Source organism: Phymastichus coffea, unplaced genomic scaffold (assembly GCF_024137745.1).
Source record: "Phymastichus coffea isolate CEN01 unplaced genomic scaffold, Cenicafe_Pcof_1.1 PCOF00016, whole genome shotgun sequence".
In the NCBI taxonomy this organism is placed as follows: domain Eukaryota; kingdom Metazoa; phylum Arthropoda; class Insecta; order Hymenoptera; family Eulophidae; genus Phymastichus; species Phymastichus coffea.
Window position 1 is genome coordinate 1,877,213 of NW_026706827.1, and position 12,366 is coordinate 1,889,578.

Consider the following 12,366-nt stretch of genomic DNA (forward strand, 5'->3'; position numbering starts at 1 on the left):
GCGCGAAAGCAGACGCTGGTCCCTCGCAGCGACTTCTCTTCACGAGCATCGTCATTCGCTTTCGACGCCGGTTGCCAAGCAGTGCACTCGTCTTGCCTTGGCACCTCGGGCGCTGCTTCGTCGAACAAGCTTTCGGCACGCCTTTCCACGTGTGCGTCACATTAGCTCCCCATGCTCGCATCTCCTCAGCTCTGGGGGATCGAGCATGCCTGTATAAGTTTGCAAATTAGTGTAAATAAATTCGTTTTTGTCATTTACTGAACAACGTGCATCTCAGGCTCTAATTCCCTCTTGCAAGTTGTGTCGTCATCCAAATCCTCGCCTACAACCCTGGAGCGCATAGCGTCTCCACTCCTAGTCACTTGAACCTCAACACATGTGCGCGGGTGTGTGTATATTTGTATATAATATATAAGTAAATAGTTTAAATAGCTTATACAAAATTATATACATATATTATTTATATGTATTCAATATATAACTATTTGTGCTTATATTTACAATAAGTTCAAACACTAGCGATTACTTTTCCTTATAGAGTAAATGAAATAAATGCCATTAACAAAATCTAAAATAAAAATAAAAAATAAAAAAATTGAATTAAAATCATGGTTTAATAACGGCAATGGCATTTTATTTTTTATACACTTAGATATTACTGACTATTAGATATTCTTACGTTATTCTGTACACTTTTAAGCAAAAGATTTTCTAGCATCACTGTGCTCTTGTGCTTTTTTTTATAATTTTAACTAATAATAATCTATGCTGTGACTTTTATTGAAATATTTTGGAAAGTTTTTAGTTGTTATTTCCTCAGCTATGGCAGTTAATTTTTTCAAAAGATCTACTTCCGACTAAAGATTGGAATGAATGCCCCCCCCCCCCCTTAAAATAGTCGAAATACGTCTAATCCGGAAATTACAAGCTAACTTTTTCAGGTCATTCTACATGTAAAAACAGTAAGTTTTGCACCATCCGTATCTTTCTATCCCTCATCCCCGTTAAACTTAGAAAAACGGTGTTTTTCTTAAAAAAAAAAAAAAAATGTTTTCTTCGGAACTAAAAAAGCTTAAATAATATGTGGTTATTCTACTGGAAAAGTTCCATTGAAAACCATTGAAAATAAATGAATGGTTTTCAATCCTCGATTTTAATCGTAAAAATTACCATCAAAAATTTTTGGAATGCAAGGAGGCAGATGATGGGCAGATTGAAATCTATTGAAAATTATTAACCATGAAACGATAGGTTACGATTAATTTCTATTCAAAATTATTATCTTAAATAGTTTTGAATAGGAAATTTTACCATTCAATCTAACATTTTTAATCGAGTTTAATGATTCCGCTTAAATATAAAATATATTATTTTTAAAAAAAATTGTATTTAATATATATCTATATCTTTTAAATTATTTTACAACTAATCTATCAGTGAATAATTATAAATATGAATTTACAGAAATTGACCTTAACCGGACTCGAACCTACGACTCTAAGCATACTAGTTACGCGTTAATCCATTGAACCAAGATTGCTATTAGTATTTCTTACAGGAAAAACTGTTATATTGTGTTGTTTATAGACTAATTATGTATTTTGAAATTCTTTTAAAAATGTTGATAAGTCAACCAATAAATTATTTATAACCGTAAAAATAATTGAATTATCGATAACAAATTATGTTTAATATTTTTAGACAAATTAAAAGTTCAATGAAACCTCTATAGTTTTTTTACACTGAACTTACTCATAACGAACCTTACCTTTGTGAATTTTACATATGATAATTGCAATATATTTCACATGAATCATAAATTAAACATATATATATGGGACGATCCATGTCAACCGGATCACTGCTGTGTCCAAAATTTGATGTGACCAAAAAAATCGTGCAACGACTCATTTTAAAGCTTAGGATATCTACTTTCTGATGCTGTGTGCGCCTTTGCAAAATCCAACATGGCGGCTCCAATATGGCGGCTACAAGAGACAAACTCGTAAACAAAAAATTTTAATTTCAAATTTTTAGTAATAAATGATAAAAAAATTAATATTTCATATATTTATGAAAATCTGGCTCATTTCCTACAAAAAAGTAACAGAGACCATTTTCGCTAAAATGAAAAATAAAAAAGTTATAATTTTTTGAACATTTTCAAAAATAAAAAACTTTGCGATTTTTTTACTCAGAAGGAAATGACTTTGGAAAAAAAATTTAAGGAACAAAATTGCTTGAAATTCATCAAAACACAAGTGTGAATTTTTTCGAATTCCTTTGAGCGATTTTTTGCTTTTTGGATTTATCGGATTGTTTGAAAAAAAATTGAAAAAAAATTAAAAAAATTCCCAAGATCTTTGACAAAAATTCAAAAAAATCGCTCAAAGGAATTCGAAAAAATTCACACTTGTGTTTTGATGAATTTCAAGCAATTTTGTTCCTTACATTTTTTTTCCAAAGTTATTTTCTTCTGAGTAAAAAAATCGCAAAGTTTTTTATTTTTGAAAATTTTCAAAAAATTATAACATTTTTATTTTTCATTTTAGCGAAAATGGTCTCTGTTACTTTTTTGTAGGAAATGAGCCAAATTTTCATAAAAAAATATGAAATATTAATTTTTTTAACATTTATTACTAAAAATTTGAAAAATAAAATTTTTTGTTTACGAGTTTGTCTCTTGTAGCCGTCATATTGGAGCCGCCATGTTGGATGTTGCAAAGGCGCACCCTATTGAAAAAAAAACATCATTTAAAGACGTCATGAAACGACGTCTTTAAATGACGTAATTTATTGACATCGTTTATGTCACAAATTGGAACACTTGGTTCGTCATTATGAAATGACGTCATTTTGTTGATGATATACTGAAAGACGTCATTTTTGCACCCTTATTTTTGACGATAAAATAATGTCATTTTTAGAAGCACATCTTTTTTTAAATGATTTTTTCTGCAGGTAGATCAGATCAATGACAGGATTTTGAAACAGCCATTGTTTTCTTTAATGTTTGCTACTATGAATTAATGTTATTTGAGATAGGGTCGATCTTTGCACCGAATTTGAAGGAATAATGACATCGTTAATAAACGTAATATCACGTAAAAAAATATTTACATCATTTTTTTTCTAAGAATTCACGTTATTTAAGTATTACATAATATTTCAAAAAGTTTTTACCATAGAATATACAGTAACAGAACAGCATATTAATTTTACATTGGTTTATTAAGAAAATAAACAATAAATTTGACGGTTACGTCAAGTTTTACAATATAAATGGATATAATATAATGTTTTTCTTTCAATTATACTCCATAAAAGCGAAAAAAAAACACAAGAAAAAAAACTGCTAGAGAATTACCTAAAGCAAAAATTTGAATAAAAAGAAGGGAAAAGTCGCACTTACAATAAAAGTAACGGGTGAACATCTTATACTAATTCGTCGAAATTATAATGAATACCAACGCTTTTTCTTTCGTATTGGTTACTTATTTTTAACACATTCGCTGCTACAGCGAAACAAGCTGTTTTTTCCGGTGGTGCTGAACGTATAATATTTTGAGAATTCATGATATTAAATTACTATTAATCGGTTTTCTGGGATAGGTGTGGCATCTTATAACTCACCAATAACCTAAGTACGTATGACCCATAATGAGTCATGCCGCATCATGCATTTCTATAATTTTTATAAAAAAATTGTTTTTAAACAATGTATTGTATTGTTAGTAACTTAAAGCTAATTGAATGAAAATTCGACAGTGTACTGTATTGTATTAAATCATTATTTTCAGCTGTTACAACAGCGATTGTATGCTTAAAAATAAATATGCCATTTAAAGTTTTTTAACAATTATAATGCTTTCAATTTGAAAAATTAAAATTTTGTTGCAACAACTATTTGCTCGAGCAATATTATAATTTAATGCACGAACTTAATATCTTCTATTAAAACTATCAAACATCTGTTAAACTTTTAATTAATTTAAAACTAATAGAATACATTTCAAATCTTGCGATAAATTTCAATATACGCATTAATAATCGTTGATCTAGAATAATATTAATACTCGTTAAGCGGACCAGATGGGGTTGACCAGTAAAAATTTGATAATTATTACCCCATTGAAAATCTGTATATAGATTTTATGCTGAATTTACACAACTTTTGTATAAAAAAAAATTTAATAAACTTTGTAGAAAAACTTGTATAAAACTTGTACGAAAGTTGTATAAATTTTTGATAGTTTTGTTGAACAAACAACTATCCATTTTTACTGTTAATCAATTTCCAATGGTATCTCTTCATATTCCTCAAATGCGTCTTGTATATTGGCTTCAGATTCATCAACACCAGCTTGTTCACAAATTTTTAGTCTCTTAAAATAATTGTTCCTTACTTGGTTAATTATGACCCCGAGATCACGACCAAAACGTGCAATAGTTGCATTCCTTTGTTTATCTTTTGCTGCTGTCTTGACATTAGTTTTTATCAATTTCTTCTTCAACAGAAACTGAATATAGGCTTCTGTAATAATAAAAATAGGGATTTGTAACATTAGTTGCTTTTTCCAAGATTATAATAGTTTTTATAAAAAATTGTGAGTTATTCACTTTTTAAAGCTACAAATTGCCTTGCAGGTACCGGTTGTCTATCCTCAGGAGTTTTGGTACGATCTATAGCGACAGCTAATTTGATAAATTCTTTCAGTGGCCAAATATGTAGCACCAGTTCTCTCAAAAATCCTTTGCCAGTTTTAGCTTTCGTCAGAGCACTACACCAGTTTTTGTATGGCACAGACACTCCGTAATGGATTTGGAACATGTGAATCTATTTAAAGATAATGATGCGTACACATTTAGTGTAACAATTAAAATAAATTTCAATTAATATATACATACTTTTATTGACTTTCCATTTTCCTCTCGAACCGTGGATGTCCAGCTTGACAATTTTTCATGTTTTTCAAGAACAGACAGTGCATAGTCATCCGAATCGTAAGTCACATCTTTTGTCTTTCTCACATAATGTGAATTCTTCTGAAGTACTTTAATATTCTCTGGAGTTGATATGGTTTTTCTTTTTTTATCGGTGTGAGTTTCATCTGGAAATGCATCATTCAAACAGCTTGATATCGATGGATGTGGAGATTTGTGATGCTCAGCAGCAGACTTTGAAGCAAGAGGAATTTTTTTCTTACAATCACGTAAGCTGATGCTGGGAGAAACCAATGCATGTGTGGATCAATTTTTTGCTCTTTTTGATTCTAATTCTTTCAGCAATTTAGCTATTTGTTCTTCTTTGGTTTTTAAAACCTCTGCTATGTCAATTTTTTTATCAGGATCTTCTTCTAAATCAAAATTCAAATTAGTTTTCTGCATTGACGAAATTTTTATTGCTGCAGCTTCATAAGTACTGGCAAAGTCCGGTGCTAAAGGTACCTACATAAAGAAAAAAATTAAATAAATTATTATACAGAAGAGATAGCAAATCTGGAAAAGTATACACATTCAATTAGGAAAAAATATAGTGAGAAAATCATGCAAAATTTGATACGTACATTGTTATTTTTTGGGCTCCTCTGTACATTGTCTATATTTTTTTTACGTTTTGATTTTGGTTTATTCACAACTTCCTCTTCATTATTCATACCTTCTTTAGCTAGCTGATTTAAAACATCACTTCGCCTTTGGTTGGGTTTTGGCCATCTGGTACTTCGAGATTGGAGTTCAGTTAAAGAATCTATACAATGAAAGTAAATAAAATTATTTCTTTTCGAGTCAATATACACAATATTGCATTATTATAATACTTACTTGATGTCCCCAAAACTACTGCAGGTTCATAAATTATTTCTCCATCCTCATTTTGACCATTGGCTACAAAGCAATTGTAGGGAAAATTTTTGTCGAATCTGTCAAAATTTTTTATTTTGTTCTCCTGTACGAATTGCACTTTACGACTTCCAATATAAATGCGAGTAGCAGCGAAAAGAGTTTTATTTTCAACTGCATATTTACTTTTGTATTTACATATTTACATTTGTATTCACATTGCCCAAATGCTTTGCTACAGGTGTTATCAAGCTGACAGTGTGACTTTCTAATTTTATTAACAATTGGCTTATCAGAAAGCATTCAAGCGAGGAGGAGAGTACCTTCACAACGTACTTTTGGATGAAAAAGCTATGTCATCTATGATATATTATGGTAATGTATTTTGTAAATTTTGCAATCTATTACTTTATCTTTCTTTCATTTCAAGTCAGTCTTTTTGTATGTGTACCTCAATATCTGATAACATACATGTTGTAGCAGCTATATATGTAGCTTTACTGTAATTAATTTATTTAGTATACGAGAAGACTTTCAGTTTTACAATAATTTGTGAATTTCTTTTCAGATGATCATCGAACAAAGTTTGGGCTGACAGACTACGTAGAGGGATAGAAAGGAAATGCTTGCTGAACTCAGTTTTGGTAATGTACCTTTTTAAATGTAGTGAAAATCATCCTCTTTTTTAACATTTCATAGTTTATGTTAGTTTGAGATAGGTTTTAATAATAGATTTTATGTGACATTTCTAAGGTTTGCTTCATCGAAGAAAATAACTTCTCTTTCAACTTGTTTTGTGGACAAGTTTTACTGTCACGAATACATTTTTTATTGTAAGTATAAATGCAATTCACTAATAACTCAAATAATAAAGTGTTAAAAAAGTTCTCTTAAATAAAATAACATTAAAATGGCAATGTACTCACTGTGTCAGTAATTGTTATTACAATATATTTGATTTTTACAGCTTCCTTAGTAAACGTAGATAATGGCTCACTATAACAGAGGACGATGTGATCCCACTGCGGTCACACCCAGAACAACAAGATACAATCGCGAAAGACGAAGGTGCGAAGAATCAGATTCAGATTCCAGCGACAATAGTAACAGATGGAGAGAAGAGTACGCAGTTAGTATTAAATTTTGTATAAAAATGTAATGCTTGAATGAAAAAGTGTTTTTAACATATGTAATTCAATTATTTTAGCAAGTACAAGAAATTTGGCAAATGTACCAGCATCAGCAGGAGCAAGATTCTGATAATGAGTCGGTGCAAAGCCTTGAACCTCCTAGTTCGGAAAACGAAAGTCTTGAAGTTAGGCACGAACAAGTTATAATTCAAGTTTATATAAGAAAATAATTTTTATTTTCAGGAATACGTTTTAATATTAGATTGACTTTAAATATTTATTTCATAGGAATCGGAATCAAATGCATCATCTTACGCTTCTGTTTCCGTAAATGAAGACAACAGTGAATCAACAGATGGTACAATAGATGATATAGAGGTAAGTTTATAAAACTTTCTTCATTGTACTATCAGTCGAGTCAGCAAAGATAAAAGTGTGTCCCCTATTTTCCCCTTTTTGAACATTTTCCATCGTAAAGTAATGGCTTTTTTATCGACAAAATATGACGGCGTACATGATTATGTACATTGAAATGGACGAAAAATATTGTTTAAGGACTCATTTTCTTCGTTAGAATCTGTAATGAAATTTGAGCGGATCACTTTTTCAAAAAACAAGTTTTTTCATTTTTTCAAAAGTGCAAGCTCAAATTCAAGTACAGATGTTAATGAAAATAATTAGCTGTTACATATTTTTTGTTCGACAGCTACAAATTATTGTGGATTTTTTATTATAAAAGCGCTGAATAAAACACGCGAAAATTGACTTTTTATAGCAAACATATTATAAATCTGTATTTTTATTTTCTATTCGTTGTCATTGTTCAGGATCTACTGCTCGAGGAACTCGATGATGGAGGTGCTAGTGAAGAAGATTTTTTTGATTATCAAGAAATCATTGAGAATAACCCCCTATTTCGTGCTGGAAATCGATTGCAGAAAATAATAGACGACGACGATGCAGCTAATATTATTGGTGCTCGGATTGATGTCTCAAAGGTCGAAATTTTTATATCGATTATCAAGTTTTCTTTAGTTTATCATTTACCACAATCAGCTATCGCGGATTTATTAAAAATGCTTAATGTTTTTTTCGATACAGCTGATTTACCTTAATCGCGATATATGATTGACAAAATTTTCAATGATATCAGTCATGTCGACTATTTTGCATTGTGCCCAAATTGTAAGAATTACGTACGAAGATTTGACCGTGAGAAGGATCGCAATGCTTATTGTGGTCTATGTAATTTAAATTTTTCTTTGAAAGATCCTACATATACAGATTTCTTTTGTATCATAAACCCTCAATCGGAAATAGTTTACTATCTTGAAAAAAATTGGTCGTATTACGAGTCCGTTATTGAAGCTAGAACACGTAATCAAGAGGATATCAATGAATTCCATAGTGGATTAATATGTAAAAAACTGCGAAATTTATTACCCAATCATAAGAAAGACCGATTCGTAACTGTTACATTTAATAGCGATGCATCGCCTGTATTCGAAAGCTCTGCGTTTTCTGTAACGCCAATTCAAATAATGATTAATGATCTGCCTTTCAAAGTAAGAATTTCTAACCCGATTGTTTGCGGTTTCTATTTTGGTAAATCAAAAATCGACATGAACGTTTTTTTTCAGCCATTTGTAATGCAAATGAATACATTTTCCGATGAAGGAATAGGATGTAACATAAAAGGTACCGATCAGACTATTTATGTATATGCGATATGTTCTTGCGTTGATTCCATTGCACGCGCTCCAATGCAGGGACTTACTCAGTTCAACGGTTATTATGGATGCAACTGGTGTTTGCATCCAGGGTATTATATAGCTCTTGGTAGAGGGGGTAGCGTTAAATATATTTTAGTAGACGAAGAAGTAGTTGATAGAAATGATGCGGATACTCGTCGACAAATGCGAGAGGCTGTCGAATCTGGACAAACCATTATGGGAGTTATGAACTATTCAGTACTGTGTTATTTACGATACTATGATATTATTTGGGGATTTGTTCCTGATTCCATGCATTTTATTGATTCAGGTATTGGAAAACAATTTATGAAGTCTTGGATTGATGTTAAAAATTTGCCTTACTCATTAACTAACGTAGAAATTGATATGATTGATAACTTCATGAAAGCCCTGAAAGTGCCTTATAAGGTAATTCGAAATTCTCGCTCTATACGAGATAGAAGATTTTGGAAAGCCAAAGAATATCAAAACTGGATTTTATTCTATAGTACTATGGCTTTGTTGATGATTCCTCGTATGCGAGCTTACATGTTACATTGGTGTCATCTAGTAAGAGCCTACTATATTTTGTTACAAGAAAATATTACTATCGATCAGCTACGTGAAGCACATCGTTTATTAGTAATATTTGTTACCTTGACAGAAGCTTATTATGGAAGAAGTGCAATGACTTATAATTTACATCAGTGTCTTCACGTAGTACAAAGTGTCAGAAATTTTGGTTCTTTGTATCAGCATTCTGGATATGGATTTGAAAATGGGAATGAAGAAATTGCAAAAGAGGTACAAGCTGCTAAAGGTGTTTTGCACCAACTTTGTAGAGTTACTGGGATGCGTAAAAGTGAATTAGTTTTAAGAAAGTTTCTGTTACAAAACCATCCTCATTCTAATGTTCTTCCGTACGTTGAATATTTGGAAAAGAAAAAGTGCATCAAAGTTCTCAAAACTGATATTGGACGATATTTTGGTGTTCCTGCCTTCCGACAGATCAATGGATAGCAGAACTAAATTTATCCAGCTCAGCGGTACTTTATTTAAAATTAATCAAAAATGAGTGTACTTACTTATCTTGCAATAAAGTACGATTGCGAACAAATAATTCATTTGCTAAGACAATTGATAACACATTTATTCAAATTGTGTTCTTTATTGTTGATACAGTAAGCAGACAGGAATATACCATATGTAAGAGCGCAAATGTTGTAAACATGATGGATATAGATACGTACATTCCTGATTTTCAAATAAAAAGAATATTGTCAATTGATCAAAATTTGCGAGCTATAGATACTGGTACAGTTGATAGACCTTGTGTTCACATGAATTGTAAAAATGAATCTTATTTGTGCGCTCTGCCGAATGTGCTCTCTTATTAAATAGATATGTAGTGATAGAAATAGTTTATTCGTTTATTTGTCTATTATAGGACACTTTTCTCTCTCGTAGTTTTTTTTATTATATGATGATATTTACAAGAAAGAAAAAAAATTGTACATTATATTAATTGACTCAAGCGTCAACTTTATTTTTTATTTGCTTAATAAAACGTTGTAAAATTAATGTTCTGTTCTGTTACTGTATGTATATTAAAATGTAATATGATGCGCTACAAATAACGTGAACAACAAATGACGTGAATTCTTAGGAAAAAATGACGTAAATATTTTTTTACGTGATATTACGTTTTTTAACGATGTCATTATTCCTTCAAATTCGGTGCAAAGAACGACCCTATCTCAAATAACATTAATTCATAGTAGCAAACATTAAAGAAAACAATGGCTGTTTCAAAATCCTGTCATTGATCTGATCTACCTGCAGAAAAAATCATTTAAAAAAAGATGTGCTTCTAAAAATGACATTATTTTATCGTCAAAAATAAGGGTGCAAAAATGACGTCTTTCAGTATATCATCAATAAAATGACGTTATTTATTTGCCAAAAATATTTTTGGAGGAAAATGACGTCATTTCATAATGACGAACCAAGTGTTCCAATTTGTGACATAAACGATGTCAATAAATTACGTCATTTGAAGACGTCGTTTCATGACGTCTTTAAATGATGTTTTTTTTTCAATAGGGCACACAGCATCAGAAAGTAGATATCTTAAGCTTTAAAATGAGTCGTTGCACGATTTTTTTGGTCACATCAAATTTTGGACACAGCAGTGATCCGGTATATTTGAGGTTAGCTATAATATTTGAATCATTTTCAATAATACAGTCGAACTCCCGGCACTTCTCGTTGCGGCACTTCTTGCGCCCCCGCACTTCTCGCTGGCTGCGCCGCGGCACTTCTCAAAGGGCAGGGCCGTACACTGCCCCTTGCGTACCAGGGGGTCTCTCTTTCTCTTACGGTCTTATTGGAAGGCTTATTCTTCCCTCTTTATAATTTCAATAAATTTCCGAATATGTATGGATAATCCGACTTCAAACTTTTAGTTTTATGGATACACATACATAATCTGACTTTAAACTTTTAGTTTTATGGATGCAGATAATCCGATTTTAAACTTATGAACCCCTTTATAATGATTTTACACTAACAAATTAGAATCTGACAAAAAAAAACGCGATAGAGAATGTCTTAGATTTTCTCGTCAAACCAATTGATGCTTTTAATTTTTTTAAAGAAAAAAAAATTTTCCTATTTATTTTTATAATAAACAAAATTTTTAGCGATTTATTTTTATAATAAAAATGTAACAAAAATATAAAAAAATATGGTATTAAAAAAAAGAAGTATTTCGTTCGTTCATGTTTTACAAAGAAATTAAATAACTAATTATTGCCTATACATATGTAGAAATCATAAATAAAATTTATTTGCGTTCAATTTTTTAAATTATAAAAAAAAAAGTTGACTATCATATTAATTATACTTTGTTGTTAACGTATGAATTTTGTTTAATATAAGGCACAGCTGCTTATTTTGAACTAACTATTTTTGAGTCCCCCAAAGGGCCCACGCGGCAAGCTACAGTATGCCCATACCTGGCCGTACGCTCTGATTGGCTGCCGCTCACCGAGAAGTGCCAGGGCGAGCTACTCCCGAGAGCGAGAAGTGCCGGGGGTTCGACTGTACTTAACGTCATGTAATCACTATATTCTCTATATTCTGTCCTCTTCATCACTTTTCCTCTTTCGACTTTCGACTCTGCTACTTGGACAGACTTTTAAGCGCCGGCCGTTATTGTTATAGGCTCTCTCTAGATAAGATCTGAGGGTCAGAAAACCGCGCGGTATTTTGCCACAGTCCGCTGTTTCGCTCTGTTCCAACTCTGTATTAACAATAGTTAAAAGCAATCTGGCAATAGCGTTGTGATATGTCGGGATTAGAACATGTAAACACTAGATTAAAAGAAAAAAATATGTATAAATAAAAATAATGTTGATCTATAAAACTACACAAAATAACAATATCAATGAAAAGAGTTATTTTAGTAAATTAATTAGTTACTTTCTTCTAGTCAACTGTGTTTGCGTGTTTTAACCTCAACATCTCACAACGCTATTACCAGATTGCTTTTAAATATTGTTAGTACAGAATTGGAACAGAGAGAAACAGCGGACTGTGGCAAAATACCGCGCAGTTTTCTATTCCTCGGATCTTATCTGGAGACAGATTTAGGAACGCTA

At 31.3% G+C, this 12,366-nt stretch overlaps 1 protein-coding gene across 1 annotated transcript; it reads right to left on the minus strand.

The window, feature by feature from the left end:
* Positions 1-4,703: 4,703 nt before the first annotated feature.
* LOC131675111 (uncharacterized) lies at positions 4,704-6,144 on the minus strand. Its single transcript, XM_058953956.1, has 5 exons — positions 6,028-6,144; positions 5,824-5,947; positions 5,568-5,749; positions 4,909-5,448; positions 4,704-4,837 (listed from the first exon to the last, which is right to left on the minus strand). Exons 1-4 carry the CDS (start codon positions 6,142-6,144, stop codon positions 5,251-5,253), a joined length of 621 nt encoding a protein of 206 aa, XP_058809939.1. The 3' UTR covers positions 4,704-4,837; positions 4,909-5,250.
* Between the last annotated feature and the right edge of the window lie 6,222 nt (positions 6,145-12,366).

Bases quoted from the DNA above. Each gene is read 5' to 3' on its own strand.
- LOC131675111 (XM_058953956.1), bottom strand. From the start codon at position 6,144: ATGCTTTCTGATAAGCCAATTGTTAATAAAATTAGAAAGTCACACTGT. The intron at 5,750-5,823 runs GTAAGTATTATA...TTCATTGTATAG, and splicing joins AGTAGTTTTGGGGACATCAA to ATTCTTTAACTGAACTCCAA. The intron at 5,449-5,567 runs GTACGTATCAAA...TTCTTTATGTAG, and splicing joins GGAGCCCAAAAAATAACAAT to GTACCTTTAGCACCGGACTT.